The sequence below is a fragment of the Aspergillus homomorphus genome (genome assembly GCF_003184865.1).
Source record: "Aspergillus homomorphus CBS 101889 unplaced genomic scaffold BO97scaffold_10, whole genome shotgun sequence".
NCBI classification, from domain to species: Eukaryota; Fungi; Ascomycota; class Eurotiomycetes; order Eurotiales; family Aspergillaceae; genus Aspergillus; species Aspergillus homomorphus.
Window position 1 is genome coordinate 136,371 of NW_020291896.1, and position 22,298 is coordinate 158,668.

Here is a 22,298-nt window from a genome sequence, read left to right on the forward strand (position 1 = left end):
AAGTCTTACCCCGGGCAGACATCGAGTACTTCTAAAAGTATATGCATTGACTGCTCAACTATTTGCACAGCACAATTTCTCGTACTACTTACTCACTATGCTCATTGTTCCACACTATGCAGTTGAATCGACGCCTGTTCGGCTAACGCTCTCCACCATCAGCCATATCACTGGAGTAACTAAGGTACTAATCCCAAAGAGAGAGATAAGCAAGGATACAGCAGTGCACTCTGAATCATGCCTTACTCCATACATGACACTGGACAGACATGGGGGCGGAAAGAGGACTTGACGGTTGGTGATGAAATGACGGAATGGGGTTTTGAGACAAGGCAGACCCAGTGCGATGACGAAGTTATTCCCAGCCTCCTCGACGATTTGAGTGGAAATAAGATTGTCTGGACGCCAAGGTCAGATCCATGGTTGAAGACGAGAAGCAACCAGGCTGAAGGCGGTGAGTCGTCGTTTTCCGGTCCGATCTCCACCACGACCAGATTCATTCTTCACCTTCATCTCTATCTAGTTATCCAGTCGGGCACAACAGCTGCCAAACCAGCCCGGCGTAGGGCAGTCATTCCAAATCTCATGCAGTCCTCAAATGATGTCAAGTCCCCATCCATCCATCCATCCATCCACTTTTTTTTTTCTAGACGGTGGAATTTCTTCTTCCGGGTAAATGTTGACAGTTCATGGTTCTGAAGTTCTCGGCCCTCTGTCCCTACACGTGTCGCGTCCGTGTCCATGGATACAGACAGGTCAGGGGAGAGTTCATACATATTCAAACATCTTCAGACATATTCAGGGAGGATGGATTATTTAACATCGCCTTCAGAGACTAGATATATTATAAGATTATAGTATGCAATAATCGCGAGATAGCCGGTCAATGGACCCAATTGGTGCTAGTAAAGCCGCCAGATCTATTGAGCTGAATTGAGCTGAAGGCCAGCCACTCGTTCTTCTTCTTCCTCCTCTCTCTAAGTTCAACTTACTTCTCTCCTCTTACTCCTCAATTCCCCTGCAGCAACCCTTGTCTTGTCTTGTCTTGTCTTGTCTGATTTTGTCCTATCCTGTCTTGTCCTGCTCTGTCCTGCCCCTCTTCTTCTTCTTCTTTTACCGTTCTCTCACTCTCTCTCTCTCTGGGTCTGTGTGTCTTTCCCCCCCCCGATAACAAACATCCCACCTGTGACCTCTCCGGCTTCTTGCTTTGCGCCCGCCCAGAAACGCGTCCAACTCCACCTCCACTGCTTGTCACCCAACCTTCCCGACTTCTTTTACCTCACTTGCCCGCTCTTACTTCTGCTTTACTTTCTCTTTTCTTCTTCTCTCGCTTCCTTCCTCTCCCAAACTCTTTTTCCTTGTCTTCTGCCCATGGAGGGGTGTCCTTCTCTTACCCTCGGCACTGTATGACGCTTGTCCTTCGTTTCTTTCCCTTTGCGCAACGCCAATAGTATTATGTCTTTGGTCAATCTTTCGCTTGTCATCGACCCTCTTTAATCCATTTCCCTTCTCCGATTCTCCGTCAAACTGGACTTGTGTCGTCCCCAACACCCACCCAGCTTCCGTGACTAACCGTCTCTAAACTGTTTCTTTTCCTCGTCATCTATAATCTTTTTTTTTTGTCTAATCTAATCTGTGCCGGCTTTCGCTCGTTCCTTCCCACCGTTGTATGCGATTTCAGCTCCTGCCGTCTCCGCCAACATGGCGACCGTCACCAACGCCCCCGCGGACCTGCCCCTCGAGCACTTGTCGCTCTATCATGCCTCCGATCCCTACATCGCCTCCGTCTTCGTCTTCTACGGACCGGTGGCCACCGCCAATGCCACCGTCAGCAGCTCGCGCATCCAGGCGCATATCGTGACCCCCGCCGGCTTCCAGAGCTATCCCCGCATCACCATCTCCCCCGCTGCCCCGCTGTACGCCGCCGTCAACCACCTGCCGCGCGAGAAGCAAGGCGACGAAGTCAGTCGCGGCCTGGCCGTCAGTATGTTGAAGTATTTTGCCGAGCTGTCCGACCCCGCCAAGGAATGCCTGCAGGCCTTGGCCCGCGCAGGGAAGCCAGGCACCAAGGTTCCCAAGCTCTTTGACGAAATGCATGCGGCGGATTTGGCGAATCGAATGACAAAGGTTGAACAGCCCTCCGAGCTCGTGCGCGACATCCGCGGCGCCTTCCAGGAGCGCAAAGTGCCCTGGGTCGACATCGACGTGGTCCTGCCCGCCGGGACCATCGAAGCACCCGCGCCCGATAATGATGATAATGTTTATGATGGTAATGCAGATTTCTATGAAAGTCCCGATCTTCGTTATGGCCCGTATACCGCCCTTATCCAGACCCTGGGCGCCCCCATGTTCCTTCCGACCTCTCGTCTCAAGCGCGCTCCTTCCCAGCCCACCAATGTGAGCAAGTCGAAGATCTTTTCCGCCAGTCAGAAGCAGGCCTTGCGGTTGACCATGTGCGAGCTGGTGGATACAGAGGAGCGCTATGTCAATAAGCTCTATACGTTAGTCTGTCAAGTGGCGGAGGAATTCCGGATGAAAGCTCAACTGCGCCTGTCATCCAGTACGAGTCCGGACGAGTCCGATCTAGCCACCCTATTCCCCCCGTGCTTGAACGAGATCCTTCAGGTCAACATGGGTTTTCTGAGTGTAATCCGGCAGGTCCTGGAAGAGACAGAGAAGGACGCCATTGCGGATTTGACCGAAGACACCGAGCTTCCCTCATCCATGTCGCAACGGGTCTCGTCCAAGGACGAGAGGGACACCATTGGTGCCGTGGCATTCGCGGACGCGCTTCTCGACTGGTTTCCGCAATTCTCGCAGCCTTATGCAGACTACATGCGGGCCCATACTGGCTTCACTCAGACGTTGAACTCGTTCATGCGAGATAAAAGCTCTAGTTTCTCTAAGCGCGTATATGAGACGGGGGAGCAAAAGCTCCGCTCACTCTTAATGGAGCCTGTTCAGCGTCTGCCCCGCTACAGTCTCCTCATTGACACGATGACGAGCAGTCTGCCGTTGATACATCCAGCCGTGCGCCCCTTACTGAAGGCACGAGATGTCATCAAAGACATCTGCTCCCTCGACGACGCCTCGACCGCGAACCATGATCAGAGCTTCCGGCGGTTGAAGGAGTTGGTCGACGGCTGGCCATCCACCATTCTGCCAACCGGCCGCCTGATTACGGCGGTGGATTTTAACGAGCTGGCGCCTCCGTACCATCTCGATCTCGCAGAAGAGCCCAGTCCGGGGATCATGTTGATTTATAAAAATTGCCTAGTCTTGTTGTCCAAAGCAGTGGGTGGTCGTACAACCGCGCGGGGTCTTCTGGCGGATCTAGACAACGCCGCATCAGCCACCCCGGCCGCCACCAATGCTCCAGCGATGCCAGAGCTCCGAGTGGTGCAGGTTTACGATCTGCACAACGTTCGATGCATGCAGTCATCGTGTGGGCGCATCCTTTTCTTGGCCCCGATGTCCGCAAAGTCGCGGCCCAACCAGAACACCACCGTCGATTTGCTCGCGTTGGAACCGGTTTCCATGTATGAAGGCCGCGCCAGCCGTATCATCGAAGAGATTGTGAAAGCAAAGATCGAAGGCCGGTTCTCGGAAAGCGAGCGAGAGAATGGGAAGTGGACCCTGCGCAGTCCATCTGGGACGGTGGGCAATCTGGGGGTACTGGCGTGTGTCTTCGAGGAGGAGCAGGAGGCGGCCGCCAAAAGACCCAGTGCGTCCAAGATCCGGATTGTGTTCAACTCTTCACGCACAGCCTGCAGTCAAACATTAACAAATTCCGATCTGGAGGTTATTGTGTCGGTCTCCGCGTCGGCCGAGGACCAGTTCCGCGTGGACATAGACTCGGTTGTGGGCAACGCTTCCTCCGACCTCGTGACCGCGGACAGCTTCGTTCCAGTGCTCTCCAAACGTCGTAAGTGTAGCTGATGCCTGTACGGTGTGATTCTGTGCTGACCGGACTTAGTCTCTAATGTATTACTCCCGCTGCACGGCCCGCAGAACCGGACCATGACGGAATCGATCGTGCATTCCAACTTCGAGATCCTGCGTTATCTCACCGGCCATCTCATGGCCAACTTCAAGGTCCCACGTGGTTTCCGACCGCCGTCACCCTCAAAGCTATTATCCAGTCTGCTGGGTGGCCACCAATCCAAGGAGAACAGTGCGGGCAGTGTAAAGATGCCCAGCTCGGCAGCGCTGTTGGGTGAATTCCCTCGCATGCCACCACCGCGAGGAAGCATCCCACGCTCGAATACATTGCCGTCCGTCTTCCCAGGAAAGGAAGAAAACCCCGTCAAGATTTCCGTGGTTGGTGCGCCACCTTCGAGGGGGCAGGAGAGCCCGTTCAGCGCCCTGGAGCAAACGTTTGCCGCGTTCGCTCTCGCTCTGCAGTCCCGTAGTGGGAACATTGTGGGACGATCCCTGCGTGGTCGTGACAACGTGGACCGGTCGTCGGTCAATGAGCTGTATAATATCTTGTTGGAGGACCCAGGCAAAATTCAGGCCGCGGCGGAAGTGCCAGTCGATACACTTTTCGTGGCTTTCGAGACATTCATGGCTAATGCATGGAGAGAACATATGGGACCCATGATTGATGCGTCATCGTTGAACTCGCTGCAAAACCAATTTGACAGCATGTTCCCGCGAGACTTCGAGGAAAGTTTCCGAAGATTTCTGGCGGACATGAGCCCTCAAAATCGTCGTGCGCTGGCTTCCATGATCCGGTTGCTCGCAGAGCTTCTGGATGCTTCGGGGAATGACGGAGACCGTGGTGCGTTGACGGCGGCCTTTGCAGAAGTCTTGACGGTCGAGGGAGACCCAATGCAGTACATCTCTCTGTTGGACCGTCTCGTGGATGACTTTGATAACTTGTTTGACGAGTATATCCCCGGGGGTGCGGACCTGGAAGGGACTCTCAATTGCGACCAGACCAAGTCGGTGTCCCAAACAGCAGGTTCGGTGAACTCCAATGCATCGTCGTTTCGAAAGCGTTTCGGATTCAGCCTACACCGCGACAACTCCAAGTCGGAAACGGAGAGCAAAGTATCGTCCATTCTGCGAACACTGAGCAAAAGCAAGGGATCCGGCGATTCTGAGCCCGGGACACCGCGAGGGTCGCTGCTGCTCCGGTCCAAGTCTATCGATGTCGACACAGGGCTGGTTTCATTGTTGCGGCCAGGCTCCCGCGACCGCCCAGGAGCGTCGACATCACAAGAGCATCTCCGGCGCCCCGGCAGCTCTCAGGACGAGGCTTCGTCTTTATCCTCGATTCGCGGGATTTCTACCAATGGCGTGGTGAGGGTGCGGAGGAGACGAAGGAGCTCTTTGTCGGACATGAGGCCAGGGACGGCATCGTCTGACGTGTCGATCTTATCAACCAGCCAAGGACAGAGACCCATGACGCCGTCATCATCGCTTCCCAACCAGCCCCGAGCGGAGGCGATGACGCCAGCCGGACAGACACGGCCGCAAACCAGTCACGGCTCGGGGTCGGTCCGCAGCACATCCCCTGCGAAGAGTGCCTCGCCCACGCGGCTGACGTCTCCGTCCCGCCGATCGCCGACTCGTCCCGTCACCCCCAGTCGCAAGGAGAATATCGACCCGAAATTACCGCAGACGGATCGAGCTCCGAGAAAGAAGGTCGATGGGTCGGTCTCGCCTCCCTCGGATATCAAGAGACGGTCGCGGGCTACCAGCATTCCTTCTTCCAGGGTGCCTGGTTTGAAGGAGCGACCGATGCAGATCAATGGCTCCGATGCCAGACGCTTACAACCCACCCTAGGCTCCCAGAGGACGCCAAAATTGCGTCTGCAAAGTCCGCAGAAGGTTAGTTTTGTCTTTTTCTTGATCATGTACAGTACAGTTCTAATAGCTTGCAGCTCCGGGACCGTCTCAATAGCGAGAGGAAGGCGCAGAATATCGCGTCACTGGGTTTAAAGGATGAGCTCGCGCTCATTGGCGAGGAACTTCAGGCATTGAGGCTTGCTCCGACGCCGTACAAGGGCGATGGTCACCTGAATTCACTGGATGAACCGTTTGCCCCTTCGACAACGAACGCCGCACTGGCTTCCCGAGTCAAAAGCCTCGAGGCACGATTCGAAACGTTCTCGGGGGAGATGAACGGCCGGACTGCCGCGATTGAGAGAGACCTCGAGTCGTCGTTGGTCGTGAGTGAGAGACGGGCCAAGAAGCTGGATGAGTTGTATCGCGAGGCCAGTGCCGAGAACGAAGCTCTGTATGATCGATTCAACGCGGAGCTGGACAAGATCGCCAAAGACGTCCGCACCGGGAATGCTGAGGAGGCTTTGAAATCCCAGCTGACATCGGCATTGGAGGAGATTGGCCGACTGAAGAAGGAAAACTTCCGACTGAAACGGGAGGTTGGTGGGCTGCGTGCCCAGCAAGCTGCGGTAGCATTGCTCAAGGCGAGCGAGTGAGATGTTAGGTACCTGGATGAATGTTTTTCATCACTCTTTTCTGACCTTTCTTATCATCGTGTCCCCACATCAGGCGAGAAACCGCCTGTTCTACATGACTGATTTCCTTCTGATTTGAACCGGTGCATGAACTGGTTGTTTGGGTTCTCCTTGTTGAACATCTTGCATGGTCATTCTCTTTTCTTCTCTTGTGTCTATAGGGATTCTTTCGTTTGGTGGGCATAGCATCGTGTATTGTTTCGTTGGCTATGGCGGGTTCTTTTTGGGAGGGGTGGATTGGGGTTTGGGTTCTTTCACCATCGCATCGTCATGGAGCGTAGCCTTTAATAACTTCTGGATTATCAGAAATATTGAGATACTTTTATTGTGTTTGGTAGTTGCCTGGTAGTTTGCCTGGTAGTTTGCCTGGTAGTTTGCCTGGTAGTAGGTTGTGAAGAGAGATGAAGCAATGGTTGATGGTTATTGTCTTTGTACTGAGTATATCAAAGGTATCAAGGTATTCAGCAGAAGACAAGACTATATGGTGCATAAATCCTGCTAATAAAATAAATCAAAGGAAGTATATGCCCCCCCCCCCCCCTTCGTTTTTGTCGTGACAATAGTAACCACCGACAGATGATATACAACTATAAAAGTAAAAAAAGATAATATCATCTCCACCCCATCCGCCGCAACGTCCCCTCCCCATCCACCATCTTATACCGCCATTCCCAGCTCACCTCGCCAGCCCAATGTTCCCGGATCGGCACCGAACAAGGAAGCCAGGCGTTTAGCGTTGGGAGCGCGAGAGGGATTTCTTCTTCTTCTGCTGCTGCTGCTGCTGCTGCTGCCCCTTGTTCCTCTTGTCGAGGGGTTACCCTGTTCGGGATAGTATGCGTTCCTTCAGAATTCAACGTAGGAGATGATTCTTGTCCTTCCGCGTCTAGTGTTATACTTGGCGCTAACCCTTTCCCCAAACCTACCCCAAGATTTGAAGCTGAAGCAGAACCCCGGGTTGAATCCTCGGCCCGCCGAAGAACAAGCACCGGGATCGTGAACCGGGTGGAACCTGGGCTTAGTTTTGAGAGGAGGGAGATGATTTCTGGATTGCTTTGGGTTCCATTCTCGTTCTTGTTGTGTTTCTGGTCCTCTCGAGGTGATTTCCCCACTCTTGCTGGAGGGGATTTATGTTGGGGACTGCGCTGACGCTGACGCAGGAACTTGAGATCGGATTTCTGGAGCGGGCGGATTCTTATTCTTCCTGGTCTTAGTCCTGGTTCTGGTCCTGTTGGGTTCTCGGGGGGATTTGTTTTGGGGGTGATGCTGAATCGGAACCAGAATCTGTTGTCCCAGAGGTGCCATTCTTCTGGTGATTCAGTTCCCTGGGTAGAGGTAGAGGTAGAGGTAGAGGTAGAGTTAGGGAGGGGGTAAGCAGGAGGTGGAAGTTCGATGTCCAGGGTTGGGAGGCGGTTTTTCATGTAGGGTTGGCGGGAGAGGAGCCATGTATTTCCTTCTTTTTCTTCTTCTTGTTTCTCTTTCGGGGGGGTCGTGGTAGTGTCTGCGCCTTTGCGCTGTGAAATGGGTTGGAACATGACGCCGCCTAGGGTGAAGGGTTGTCTTTCCTGTGTCGGCGTCTGTGACTGTGACTGTGACTCCGACTCTGTAAGAGGAGACGCAGGAAACACCCGCGAAGTAAACTTCTCAAACCCACGCAACGGGAAATGATTCTCCGGGAACGGGGAGACCAGTTCCGTGATGCGCCGGAGCGTGAGAGCTTGGATCTGCGGCTCCGATGCTCCAGCAGAAGTAGCAGCAGCAGCAGCAGGTCCTGCAGGAAATCGCACGACAACCACCCCCGTCTCCGGCACAAACCCCAGCACCCGACACCCTTCCAAACACCGATCTGAATCCGCCCACGCCGAGCGAATCAACCTCTTACTCTTCTCGATCAATCCCAACACCGACTCCTCCCGCAGCGCACGCGGTAACGCCTCCCGCCTTAGTAAATCGCGAATCGCGTTACGCGGCGTGAGGGTGGGGTCGAAGTTTGTTGGGTCCGAGACGAAGGGGATGTGGTGTTTTGCGCAGGTGGCTAGGAGGTCGGATTTGGGGAAGTTGAGGAGGGGCCGGATGATCGGGAGGGTTCCTGTTGCTATTTGGATTTTGAGGGTTGCTTCTTTTTCGGGGGGTGGGTGCTGGTTCTGGCTCTGCTGGTTTTGATTCTGGGTCTGATTCTGCTGCTGCTGCTGCTGCTGCTGCTGCTGACGCTGACGCTGCTGATGCTGACTGGAACTCCTCACCCACGCTACCTCTCTGCTCCCCACCACCCCAAATAACCCGTGACACTCCGGAATGCCGGTGACAGCGGGGATCCCGCCTAACCCTGCGCCTCGTGCGCCGGTGCACAGGCGCCATAGGGTCGTTTCGACGTTGTCGTCGCGGTGATGGCCTGTTAGGAGGGCGTCGATGTGGTGGGTGCGGCAGGCTTGGCCGAGGGCTTGGAAGCGGAGGCGCCGGGCGTGGGTTTCGAAGGCGGAGATCTCGTTGGGATTGAGGTTCGACCAGTCTAGTGGGAGGATTTGGGTTTGGATTCCTTCTTTGGTGTTAGTTTTGGGTCTGGTTGGCTAATCAGGACGAGAATCTGAGATGTGTTGCGCTTTGATAGATGTTCAAGTCGATGATAGTTGACCAAGGTAGGGGAGATTGTGGGTAAGGATGTAAGGATATGGATTGATAAGACAGGGTCATGATCCCATGGCAAAGGGTGAGACGTGGTGACGACGTCGCTGGTAGGTGGGAACAACGCTGATTGGAAGAGTAACAAAACAGATGTGATCCTCCCTTCTTGATATAAGAGCAAGACAGCATGATGAAGTACAACGCGCCACAGACAACAGAGGACAAGAAAGCACACGGGATAAACACGCAATCCACAGCAAAGAATCAGCAATTTGATAAACACGCAACTCAAAGAAAGCTCAACAACCTGATAAACGCAACCCAAAAGAATCAACAAACCCAGAAAAGTAACATACCCATCTCACCCAACCACCCAGCAACCATAGCAGCCTCACGGGAACTCTCCTCCCGGGCCTTATGATCCACAATAAAAGCCGTCACCTCGACTGGCGATGGCGCTGGCGGGGACTCCTCAGAAGTCGAGGCGAGGGTGGTGCGGCTACTACCACTGCCATGAACAGAAAACTTCTCCCACTCGCGACAAAGGTACGCGAGAGCCATGGAGTCGGCGCCACCGCTGATGGCTAAGCCTGTTGATAATCAGTATCATGCTACTATTCCATACGATAGTCAATGGTCAGAGAAAACCTACCCAGTCGGGAGGGCAGACGGGCCTCCCGAGAAGTCCATCCCGCGCGAGGTCGCGAGTCGTGCCATATTCGCTGGAACGACTCAATGAATTGCGAAACTGTGATTGCGCTAGGTTTGCCTTGGCGAAGTAAGCGGGAGATGGCCATAGTGGCCGGGGCCAAGAGAGGTAGGTGGTTGAGGAAAAAGCCGGGGATGGCGGGAGGGCGATTGATAAGATGAGATGAGATGCGATTCCCGCTCTTGGCATCGATCATGCATGCAGCTGTGCTCTACCTCTCTTCACTTCGACACAATTCACCCAGGTGTAAACAATATAACTATTTGATTCACACTGACTACGCAAGTTGCACTAGTTGGTATCGCTAATCCACAGCATGTATGTACCAGCCCATCACTCGGATAGGCGTAACCAATATAAACAGGAAACTAACTATCTACACCTAACACCTAACCTAAGCGTTAGTGACCGAGGCCGCCGACCCAGAAGCTGCATGCGAGCGGATGCTGGCCGGCGGCGCACTGCCAGCCTCTCCACTCAACCCGATTCCAGACCCAGTATCTTTCTCCCCGCCAGGCGCAGGCATGCGGATCTCCTTCTTGCCGTTGGCCTTGTAGTACAAGACCATGTCGCCCGAGGATCGCCAGAGATGGGCACGAATTGTCGCAAGGGTCATGTTTGGCGGAATGGGCTGTGACCGTTAGTAACGCTCACACGGAACAGGAGAAATACATACCATCTTCTGGCAATACAGCTCTAAATATTCCTCCGCTTTCATCGGATTCGCTTCCGGCTCGTTAGGATTGGGAGGGTCGATTCGCTCCGCCACGTAGGCCAGGATCTTCTTGGCTCGCAGCATGCGATTCGCGTTGAGGCGGTTGTTGTTCCCATTGGCACCACCGGGAGGCCTATCTCTTGTTAGTCCCACACAAATACGGTCAAGGTAAACACTCACTCTGGGTTGGCTACAGGGGGCAGCAGATCATCGTACGGCTTCAGTGTGAAAGCTATCTTGACTGGCTCCTTCACCGGAACTTGGTTCTGCTGTTTGTCAGTTTCGCTGATCGCCAAAAAAAATAGCTTATGCACATACCTTCAACAGCAGCTCAGCGAGCCATAAAGGTATAGATTTCTCCAACTTGTGAATCTCCTCGCTGATCTGACCAACCGTTCCTCGATACAGATCAGACGCCACAGCTGTATCGCCCGACTCTTCCTGAATAAAGACAACTGTGCGAGGAGGAATGTCCAGCACAGGAGTCTCATTGTCCGGACTCGGTGTAAAAGCCGACGTCAATTCGCGGCCAGGATGGGCAGACATGAACTCCTCGTATTCATGCCGTGTTCGCTCAATGAACCCACTCAGGTTAGTCTCGAACACCCTCTCTTCCTTGGTCGACGACTTGTCCGACTCTTCCACCTTCTCCTCGGGAACCTGGGGCTTGACCTCGGACGAGGTCCGCCCCAGCTTCCTCGGGAAATCCATGCGGAACTTCTTTCCGAACAAAGAGGCTCCACGCTTCCGCTCCTCCTTATCGGGCTCGGCTGGAGACTGGGGCAGAGCCGTCGGGGTCGGTTCACCCGGAGTGGTCGGCACCTTGTCATTGTCTAACGAACCCACACCCTGAGTTCGGGACGATGAGAAGTAATCGCTGGACCGATCAGAGAATGACGCTCTGGCCATGTCCGGGTTCTGTTGCGACTGCGACAGAAGGTATTCTGACGTCGAATCCCCGGGAGATGTGCCGAGATGACTGTTGTTGTTCATGAAACTAGACGTCCACATGGGTGATCCCATGGTTGCTGGGCTTCCAGCATACCCGATGCCAAACCCGGGTGTCGTAGGGCTACCGATAGAATCGTAACCGGACCGGAAGGTGGCAGTAAATGGGTCCAGAGGCGACTGCAAGCCCAGCGCCCGCCTCGACGGATCGGCCGATGGTATATCGACCGGGGCCGATGCGCCAGAGCTAGTCAAGCGAGCCAACTCTTCCGCCTTAGCTTTCACGGCCGCCCGAAATTGGGCGTCCCGCTGAACATGTTCTTCCACCAAAGGGGCAAAAAGCCAGCGCAGAATCCATTTCCCGAGATTGACTATGGAAGTTAGTACATGGTATCCTGAAAACAAATATGAACATACTTCTTTGGTCTTCCCGTATCTGCGAATAGTCCGCCAGATCAGACTCATCAGCGTATACTTCAGCATCGAAACACCGACCAGGCTCTAGGATCACCGAAAGGCGCCCAGTTCGGATATCAATGGTACACCAATGCGCAATGCTTTCGGTGGTGTTGATCTCCGAAGCGACATCATCCATGTGTCGTTTGCCGAAAGATTGAATCGGTTTACACTAGGGGTGCGTTAGGACAGTCCAACTCTATGGAACGGCAGAAATACCTTGAGCAAATCCCACAGAACAACTTCGCCGGCGGAATCTTGAGTCAATGTGCGTTTCCGGTCGTTCAACATGAAGTATTTAATCAGTCCATGCTGGCCTTCAATGGTTTCCTCGGGTAGTGCCTGAACCGGCAGCGTCAATCCCAAATCGTCGTCCAGGTTGGACCCTGACAGCAATCCGGGGGAGGTTGGCCCGGAACGCGGGGTCTCATCGTCCAAGGGGCGTGCATTTGGGAAGGTCGAGGTAGGCGACAGTAAAAGGACCGATTCATATGGAATCTTCTTGGGCTCGTTGGCTGCCGGCGCCGACGCCGATGTCTGGTTTTGTTCCCTCGTAGGAGATTCAATCTCAGCAGTGGTGTCCACATCCCGCCAGCGATGAATGCTCGATTTGGGGGTCGCGGTCCAGATGTAATCGCCTGCGGCTACGACGTTGACGACCCCCTCGTGCTCCTGCAGAGCGGCCACGCAGGTGCCCTGCTCGATGTCCGGGGTAGTCCGCGTGTCGGTTTTGGCGACGAGTCCGGACCGGTCACTGGAGTAAAAGACCGACAGTTGCGGGTGATTGGAGTAGAGCGACCAGACGCTGTCATTATGCATGGTCAACGTGTGCATGCATCTTCCCGCCGTAAGGGACCAGATCTTAATAGTCTGGTCGGACGAGGCCGTCATGATCGTGTCACCATCGCGGTTGATCAAGATATCCCGGATATTATCTGTATGACCGACGAATTTCGTGATGAGGTTGCCGGATTTCGGGTCCCAGACCCGAACCACGTTCTCCGGACCACCGCTGGCCAGAACGGAGGAAACGGCGCCCAAAGCGTAGACGGACCCCTTGGCCGTGCGGTCATCGCCCGACGCATCAATCCCCAAAACCTCGCCACCCCCGTTCAAATCCCATAGATAGAGCTTGTGGTCCAAGCCGCCCGACGCGACCCACGAAGAATGGTTTCCGGGGGTTGCCAAGGCCTTGACGTAGTCGGCGTGTTTGCCGATGGGCGCGGGCACCTCGGTCAATTCGGAGTGAGGGCGCCATAATCGGACGGTGGTGTCTGACGAGGCCGAGACTAGCGCGGAGTTATTCTTGGTCAGCACGATGTCGTTGATCCAGTGGCTGTGCGCCTGGACCTGGTTGCGAAAGGTGGTTTGGCCGGGTTGGGAGGAGGGCGAAGCCCCGGTGAGAGGAAAATTGAGATCCCATGAGCAGACGACACCATCGCGACCTGCGGAGTAGCTGAAGCGACCGAGGGTATTAGCGTTGTGAGGTTGGCAGAGGGAGGGTTGCGGCGGGCGCAAGCGGCACGTTTAGGCAACCGAGCGGTCCGAGATGCGGATGTCTGGGGCTTACAGGATGGAACTGTCGGGGTCGACTGCCAGGCCATTGACGCCTAACCGATGGCCACCGGGTGCATCAGGCAGAGGGAGCACTACAGACGGGGCAGCAAGTCAGTTGGTATGTTTGTTGGCGTGAAAGATGCAGAATTGTAGACGGAGAGGGTCCGATAAGCGCGGGGAGGAATAACCGAGCGAAACCGGGGCGGACGGGGGTGAAGCGGCGGTGATTGAGGAGGGCAACCAGGAGAAACAGGAGGAACTGACCATAGGTGACCCTCTGGTGGTTGAGTTTCCTCGCCATCCAGTGGTGAAGGCGGAGGGGAGAGGCTGACGAGGAAATGCGGAGGTCGACGGAGGATGCGGAGAGACGATCACTCAGGTTTAAGGGGTGGAGGATTCATGGGGGGGAGGGCGAGGGGATAATATGGTCAAGATAAGAGAGTGAGAAAGAGAGACAGATGTATGGTAATAGAAGAGTGAGAGTAAATGTAAGAGTGAGAGTAAGAGAAAGAGTGAGAGTGCGAATTGGGGAGGATGCAGACGGAGAAGGTGGAATGATGGGATGACGAGAGGAAATCCCCGGCGGGTCGGCAACTGGCTAGCAATAAGCATAGAGGGGAGTTTCCTCCCCGGGAGTTTGGGGCAGCAACTGATGGTAAGCATAGTTAGATTATTGGGGAGTTCCTTCCCTATTTTGAGTCTTCAAAGTTGAATTACCGTCATGGTTATATAGTTAGAGGGATTGCTATAACAGTTCACAAATGCATCAACCCAATATCCCAGCGATAAGTGCACGCACCAAGCAGGCACTAGCAGTATAGACCTACATGCAACATCTACGACCTGGCTAAAACCAAGCACTAGTAGCAGAACTATATCCTATGCATACTCAACCTGACTAGTGCTATACGAGCTGTAAACAAACTCAGATATAAAACACCTGGCAGCTACTGTATATTCCGATTGCAGCATATATAACCAGGGCCCACAACAACCGCCGATAAACACTGATATCATCCTGATGCCATGTCCGCGAAGTATATAACCTCACTGATCCCTAACCACCACCAACAACCAACTAATATACAACCCCTCTCCTCTGCAACCCCACTCATCCATCAATAATCCAGAAAATCACCAAAAATGCCCTTCCACCCTACCCCAATCCTCCACGACGAGCCCAAGGCTCAACCCCAAGATAACTTGAACCCCCCAACCCCCAAGAAACAAACCACCGCCCTCCCCAAAACCCACCCCCAAAACCCCCTCTCCCACCAACTAAGCCCCCACCCGGAAGGCGGCTACTTCCACCAAACAGACCGGCACCCAGTGACCATACCATCACCGTGGGGGAGCAGCACTACGCCGTCGGAAAATGAAAGCCCAACCCGCTCCCTCAGCACAACGATCTACTACCTCCTCACACCGGACTCACGCGTGGGCACGTTCCACCGGAACCGGGGGCGGACGGTACATACACTGCACCGGGGGCGGGGACGGTATATTCTTTTGCGGGAGGGGGAAGATCAGGGGGAGGGAGGTGAAGCCAAACCCAAAGCTAGCGTGGAGTCGTTCGTCGTGGGGAAGGATACGTCTCACGGGGAGAGGATGCAGTGGGTTGTTGAGGGGGGGGTGTGGAAGGGGTGTTTTTTGGAGGAGGCAGTAACCCATGGGAATGGGGAGGGAGATGACGAAGAGTTTGAAGGGATGTTGATTAGTGAGGTATGTTCTTCATCGCTTTCTTTGCTTGAGGATAGGGGCTGGGGTTGGAGAGGCAGGTGTAGGTACGGACGTGAGCTGATATTCATGCTGTGTAGACTGTTGTTCCTGGGTTTGAGATGGAGGATCATGAGTTCCTGTCGGGCAGCAGGATGAAGGAGATCTTGAGCGAAGAGCAGGCGCGGGAGTTGGCGTGGATGTTGCGGGAGAATCATCCTGAATTCCCGTCTGTCTAGATGTATGTGTATGTGTATGTGTATGTGTAATATACAGCCTTGTCTATGTCTATCCATACCACCTAAAATAAGGAAATGAACACAAGGAACATCCCTCTCCCTTGCCATGCTCTATAACAGATGAGTTTTTTGATGTATGAGGGGGAGACCCCCTCTACCCCCCTTTTCTTGCCCTCTTGATATCAGAGTATCATCTCAGATATACGAGGGCTCAGCCCCTCAGCCCCTCACCCCCTTTCCCTCCCCTCATCCCTCTCCAAAAACTCCCCCTACTCACCCCTAAGTCCTGAATCCCTCCCCAGAGAATTCCAAGCAAACTGATAACTCCCCAAAAACACCGCGCCCCCAATCCCAATCCACGCAACCCGGGGCCCAATGCCCCTCCAAAACGCCCCAGCCCCCTCATTCACCCAAATCTCCCTAACCACCGTCCTCACCCTGACGCCACCAGTCTCACCAGGAGAAGAATCACCCCTCCTAGCCAACATAACCCTCGTCTTCACGACATCCAACGGCGTAGTCAACCCAGCGGAGATAGCACCAGCGACACTCCCAAACATAGCGCTCGTAGTCGCCGGGACAATATCAACCTGATTACGGAGTGCATAGGCCTCCTTCATGCGCTCCCACATGGTGAATTGCAGGACAGTGAAGGGGATCTCACGGGCGATGGTGATGCCGGCGCCGCGGTAGAGTTCGCGGATGACTTGGGTGTAGCCTCCAGCTCCACCGGGGGCGTGGCGCAAGGCCAGAATATCCTTCAGGGCGGCGGCGGTGGAGCCGCCGAAGAGGCCGGCTTGGGCGCGCTGCTTGATTACCTCTGTCGGGACGCGGACGGCGCAGGCGGCGATTTCGCCCATTGAGGACGCGAGGCTGTGTGTGAGGAAGATGTGCGTGCGCGAGGGGGGAGGAGGAGGGGTGCCGGCGGCGGCGGAAGAAGATGACGACGAAGGCTCAAGGAGGAGGCGTTTCACTCCATCGTAGACGATGAAGAAGGAGGCTGCGGACGGCGCAGATCCGAAGAGCACCGAGGGGAGTCCCGCGTAGATGCCGCGGATCGTTTGGCGGAGCGAGACGGGCGTAATGGCGCTCGCAGCTGCAGGTGCCGTGCGCGCTTTCTGGAGACGGGTCTTGATCGTATCAAGCGGGTACAGTGAGCAATCTACTGTCAGACCTGCAATGGCTCCGGACTAGACAAAGTAATCCCCAAAATTAGTAGCTGCGTCACTGGCTCACGAGGGAAGCCTACAATCAACGATCGCGTCCACAGCGAGACCATGGGCTCGGATTCCGAGGTTGACGCCATGGAGGATGGAGGAAGGCGGCAGCTCGGCCGGAAACTCAATGATCTTTCAAGTGCTACAGAATCCTTTCTCGGACTATCACACGGGTTGCACTAGAACCTCCAAAATTCCCTGCAATCGTTCGGGTCGTGGTCGTGTGCGAGTTCTGGCCGAGCAGCCGTCGAAAGAAGTCGGCAAATCGTCAACCTCCGATTATCGGGCTAATTCCGCAATCTCCGCCTTACGTCAAACCCCAACTAGCGCCCATGCAATGCACAAAGATATGCTTTCATTGATAATATCTACTATGCCCATAACTGGCCCCAATACAACAAAACAGCACGAAGAAAACATTCTGATCGAAGGGCTCCGAAGGATGAAAAATCACAAGACAGACAAAGAAATGTTTCTAGCAGCCCACCCTCTATAGGGAAGAATGATTTGCCTGAGCAGCTCCGTTTCACGGACAGTGACCTCAACGCCTAGATTGAGAAGAAGAAAAAGCGACAGAAACCCACACCCTCTGTCCAACGCTGTGAGGGCTCTCGAAAAATAGAAGCAACCAGCAATCAATGCAGAGCACAGAGGAGTATCGATCACGCAAGTATATCTGACTGCACAGGAAGCCCCGCCATGAAGCGAAAAGAAATAAGAAAAGAAACAATCGACCAGAGCAGGTGAGGTCACCGAGATCAGCATCGTAGTCGGAGGGAATCAAGGTAAAATAAACGAATCGAAGAAAAACAGGGGCGAGGAGTGTAGTCCGGGCAAGGAAAAATTATTAAAACATCGGGACGTAAACACCCTTTTAGGTTTGACAAACACGAGATTATACAGTTGAAGAATAGAGCAAGATCACTTGGCCTTGCTGGGAACTGGCACCGTAGCCGAAGGGGGTTCCAAGACATGCGTGTGACCTGGCGCATGGATGACTTCGCCGGTCAACTCCTGCCGACAAGCCTTGATGTTGCGCACCCACTCATCAGTCAAGACATCGTCCAACGTGGCGCGCTCCTTCACCGACACCTTGAGCATGCGGCCAACAATGTACCGACTCTCGCGGGGCAGGAGCCGGAGAAGTCGCCAGGGACCCTTGATGACTTCCTGTCGCTGAGCCGCCGCCTGGGCGTTGGCCGGAAGTGGAGGGGCCTCCTTGCTCGTGGTACGAGACGGTTTGTGAGTGGTAGCATTGGCATGTTTGCTATCCGTAGGTGCTTTGGTCACCAGCGGCTTGTCCTGAGGACTCTTCGGAGGCTGATTTTCCTCACCACCAGCAGCAGGAGTCTGAGGTTGCTGTCCATTCGTCTGTGGCGCTTGTCCGGAGACATCGGTGTTAATACTGGGCTGGGCGGGCTTGCTGTCATGGCCAGTGGTGACAAGATCAGGTGATGATTTGACGACCCGGTGGCGTTTCGGGTCGACCTCAGGTACCGGAGTTCCCGGAGTCGGCGTGGAAACAAATAGTCGGTACGAATTATCGCTGACACGGGGTTGTTTCCAGGGGAACCGACGCAACGTCATGCAGCAGAAGATGATGGCCAGGGACCAGACATCTGTCGGGCGGGGGTCATACTTCTTCTCGTCGTAGACTTCTGGAGCAAGGTATGGGTCCGAGCCAACAATTCCTGTCAAAGCTTGTGAGCACCCGATTTTCACACCACATCCAGGGTGGACTTACCCGAAGAGAGTACAATATCGTTCTCGAAGGGATACCGGAAAACCACGGCACTTCCGAAATCAATAAGCTTCATGATACCATGCTCATTGACGACCACGTTGTCCAATTTCAGATCACGATGAGCCAGGCCCATTCCGTGCAGGTAAGCGACTCCACTGAGGATCTGCTTGAAAGCACAGGCAACCTCTTCCTTGACCATCTTCCCGGTCATGACAATGGCAAATAGATCGAAGGGCGCATACTCCATGACTTCATACCAATGGCTTCCTTCTTGGATGATGTCTAGCGTTTCGATGATATTGCCATGATGCAGGGTGGACCCAATGCAGAACTCTGCAGTCACCTTCTTGGAGTATTCCTTCATGGTCTCCCATGAATGGCGATCTCGGAACTGCTTGACCGCAAAGGTCACCCCATCACTGTTTCGCTTGAGCAACCGAACCGAGCCTCCAGCTCCCGAGCCTAGGACCTTGCCTAGTTTACCGTACTTGGAATTGAGACCATGATCATCGGCGAATGGAACACTGTCGGCTGCCGCGTGGAATGGACCCTTTGCCGAGGACCGGCTCGATTTTTTGAAGGGGATCGACGACGGCGAATCTCCTCGCTTGTGTTTGTTATGGTTCCGTTTGAAGAAGCGCTTCAGCTCGGACATGTGGCTATGGGACTTTCCCTCAGGTTCCTGCTGCCGTGGCTCTCGCTTGGAATTGAAGAAGCCACTGCGCTTCTCGCTAGTCCGAAGATCCGTAGCACTGGAGGAACGAGGGCTCAGTGGGCGTGCGAAGGCCGATGTGGTGGTGCGACGCTTAGAGTCCCGACTGCCGAAGATGAACCGCTGGTCGAGTTGGGCGAGATTCTTCGGTTGTGGGGGTCGCTTGCTGCGAGCATACGGATCATTCGGCTCACCCACCGGGGTAATGGTACCGGGAGGAGTATAGCTCTCAGGATCACCGCGAGGGGTGGCCGGAGGGCTCTCCTCCTGGGAGCCCTCCGCAGGACCGATGAAGAACTGTGCTCGATGTCGCGCGCCATTGTTCGGATGCGAAGATGTTTGTGCCACTTGGTTCTGTTTCGACAGCTGGTCGGTTGAGGGCGGACGGGAGGAGGGTGCACTTTGGGGGGCTTTGCCTTGTGCGGTAGCGCTGGTCGGAGGGGAGGTTGCAGGCGTCATTGCTGTGGGCTGACCGTCATTCCCCGCCCGATCGGTGGCATTGGATGTGGAGGTAGTGTCAATCGACTTGGATTCACGTGAATGAGTGGCTGCGGGCGTCAGCGGGGGGGATTGCATAGCGGACACTGGTGGGGAACCCCGAGGCGAGGGGAACCCCGATCCATTTGCTTCTCGTGCACTGCGGTCGCTCGATTCCCGGGAGGCAACCTGTGTGGAAGGGTGCCAGAGTCAGCTTCTGGCCTGGTCTAGAAGGGTCATGCAGGGTCATGCGAGGAGGAATCCATCCGCAGAGATGGAACGTTCTTTGCTGTACGCTGCGCGACCCCCAAAAAAAAACCTATCACCGACCAGGGTTCTGGGAAACCTACTCTGGACGAAGGCAGTGAGATCGGGTCGTAAGAGAACTGTCGCAGTCGATTCTCCTGCAATTGAGATCGCTGCAGGCTGGCAGCTAGCGACCGCAGTTCCTCCTCATGCTGCGCATCCTTGATCGAATCTGCTCCGGGGGTTTCGACGGAGGCTGACGGATCGGTAGGCTCGATTTCCTCAGTTACCGTGGAGAACCGGACCTGCCCGGGTTGGGAACTAAGCCTGGGATCGACCTCTCCCGCGGCCATGTTGGGACCAGGGGCTATCTGGTTGGAAAATTGAGGGGAGCGAGATGCTAAGAAGAGCACGGAAATGGCATTAGGCAGTTGCTTGGAGGGTGGGGAGGGTGGTGGCAGCGGAGGGGGGGAGTAGCTTACCAAAGTCGCTGGGATTGCTCGCTTGGGCAAAATCGGTGGCTTCAGACGTCATACTCGGCTCAAGACCACGCTGTGGGACGGCATGCCCCTCCACGGTTGATGCCTGTTGGAATCACTCGACCACAGCGATGGTACCGAACACAGTACTAATGAAATGAACGGTAATCCAGAAATGCAACACTTTGCGACAAAGGGGGCTGTTGTGAAAGGCGGCGACTAAAGCCAGGTAGCTTGAGTGTAGGAGAGCCAGAACGGGAGTTGCACGGAGGATTTCCTATGCACGACGGAGCAAATCTTTTGTCCAGAAACGGTCACTACTCGAACCGGAAGACTGTGGACGCTGAGCAGAGATGGAAGAAGATTGAGTGAAAAATTGTCCCACTCAACATTAAGAATTATTTGGGAGGGTTGACCTTGACCATAGGAAAATGAGACAAGGAAGAAAAGGTGAGGAGAAGGTGGAAGAGGAAAATTGGGGGGGTTTGGAGGGAGATGAAAGTGGAAGTGGAAGTGGAGGGCCGGAGGGTCTGGAAGTGGGAAACAGAGGAGGGGGGAAAAAGAGAGGGAAGGGGAAGACGACACGGGAAGTTCCACCGGGCTGGAAAGCAATAAGTAAATAGACTAGAGGAACGAAAGAGAGAGAGAGAGAGAGAGAGAGAGAGAGTGAGAGAGAGTCAGAAACAGAAGCAGCCGTTCGGCGAAGGAAGTCAAGCCGGGCGGCGGCAATAGCGGCGGCACGGACGGAGCATCAACTTTCAATTTCCCTCTTCGACTGATCCTGGATCGGGCTTACTCACTGGGAATGGACTCGAAATTGATTGTTTAACAGGTGACTCAATCTCGCCAGGCTACAGTACTTGAATTCATTCATGAAACGGGAGATTCGACGAGTCCAGGACAGGACAGGACATCAGTACGGAGTACTACTAGGTTAGTAGAAGACTGCCCGCTGCAAATGGGCAAGTTGACCGGGGATTTCTCCTCTCAATCATTGCCCCAGCCGGTTCCGGATTCTACGTAGAATTCTAGAATCCCCAAAAGAGAAGAGACAAGATGATAAGTACTAAGTAACCAGAAGGTTATGAATCTGGCCTGCTATGCACGGTTCACGATATCCACTCCACCCCTCTCTCATCCACACTTCTCTTCTTTCTCTCCATCTTCTACGCAGGAAGAGCGAACCCCGACCCCGTGCGGAGAAGATTGGCCATCAACAGGCTTTGCGGTCGGGATTCTGCGGAGGGAACCATGAATCACCGGACGAACCCTGGATGTCGACATCATTATTTTGACTGTCATCTGGCCGGAGTAGGCAAATCCAACCATGGCCGGGATTGATCCGGATTGATCAGCTTTGATCAGCTGCGAATGGACGCAGTGCCGTGTTGCCGACTCACTTATCTCTTAGAGTATTTGTACCCCGCTAGATTCTTCTGGATCGCAACTGGCGTGGCTCTAAAACCAGCCCCTTCCCTGCACTGCACCTTGTTATTTGATCGGTCCACCCCGCCGGATTGATCCATAGATTTTACTTGTTATTCGTCCCCAGTATTTCCTTCCCCCTCCCCACAGTATGATCCTATCCTATCCTACCCCATGTTATTTGCGTTGAATGGATTGATTGATCAAAGAATGTCGGTCCTATGGAGTGATCTGTAGCTACTGCTCAACGCTCTTCCCAGGAAAGATGGAAAATAACACGTAGTAGTCAATCTAAAGCCTAGGACTGACCAACAAGTAATAAATATCATTCGCAAGCCATCTTCGCCATGCGCTGACAGCAATTATCAAGAAGCGCGGGGGGTCAGAAAATAACAGCAGCGGTGCTTGCCCCATTCGTTGCCACCACTCTTACTCCGGAGTCGATGAGGATCTTGTGCCAGGTGTCTGCCACCAAAGTACAGATCCAGTAGGAAAAGACCCGGCAAGAACTAGGATGATAGAAGGCCAATCTAGAAGCTGGGCTGCAGCTC

At 54.3% G+C, this 22,298-nt stretch overlaps 4 protein-coding genes across 4 annotated transcripts; 2 read left to right on the plus strand and 2 right to left on the minus strand.

Annotated features, from left to right (window-relative positions):
- Positions 1 to 41: 41 nt before the first annotated feature.
- Positions 42 to 953, plus strand: BO97DRAFT_16775 (uncharacterized protein). The gene has a single exon (XM_025690276.1). It carries the CDS (start codon positions 238 to 240, stop codon positions 697 to 699), a length of 462 nt encoding a protein of 153 aa, XP_025553145.1. The 5' UTR covers positions 42 to 237; the 3' UTR covers positions 700 to 953.
- Positions 954 to 1,701: 748 nt separating this feature from the next.
- On the plus strand, positions 1,702 to 6,449 carry BO97DRAFT_341330 (putative Rho guanyl nucleotide exchange factor; the record flags this gene model as incomplete). Its single annotated transcript, XM_025691633.1, has 3 exons — positions 1,702 to 3,925; positions 3,977 to 5,838; positions 5,892 to 6,449. 3 exons carry the CDS (start codon positions 1,702 to 1,704, stop codon positions 6,447 to 6,449), a joined length of 4,644 nt encoding a protein of 1,547 aa, XP_025553146.1.
- A 721-nt stretch (positions 6,450 to 7,170) lies between these two features.
- BO97DRAFT_441902 (tRNA lysidine(34) synthetase) lies at positions 7,171 to 9,904 on the minus strand (the record flags this gene model as incomplete). The annotated part of the gene is made up of 4 exons (XM_025698208.1): positions 7,171 to 7,290; positions 7,412 to 9,021; positions 9,464 to 9,697; positions 9,760 to 9,904. 4 exons carry the CDS (start codon positions 9,902 to 9,904, stop codon positions 7,219 to 7,221), a joined length of 2,061 nt encoding a protein of 686 aa, XP_025553147.1. The 3' UTR covers positions 7,171 to 7,218.
- A 306-nt stretch (positions 9,905 to 10,210) lies between these two features.
- BO97DRAFT_433131 (Pkinase-domain-containing protein) lies at positions 10,211 to 20,196 on the minus strand (the record flags this gene model as incomplete). The annotated part of the gene is made up of 13 exons (XM_025697581.1): positions 10,211 to 10,447; positions 10,493 to 10,664; positions 10,712 to 10,797; positions 10,850 to 11,850; positions 11,897 to 12,107; positions 12,155 to 13,391; positions 13,506 to 13,584; positions 13,757 to 13,785; positions 15,092 to 15,233; positions 15,725 to 16,637; positions 17,613 to 18,355; positions 18,409 to 19,786; positions 19,948 to 20,196. 13 exons carry the CDS (start codon positions 20,194 to 20,196, stop codon positions 10,211 to 10,213), a joined length of 6,477 nt encoding a protein of 2,158 aa, XP_025553148.1.
- Between the last annotated feature and the right edge of the window lie 2,102 nt (positions 20,197 to 22,298).

What these genes read in the sequence shown, in the direction of transcription:
- BO97DRAFT_16775 (XM_025690276.1), top strand. Translation starts at nt 238, where the DNA reads ATGCCTTACTCCATACATGACACTGGACAGACATGGGGGCGGAAAGAG.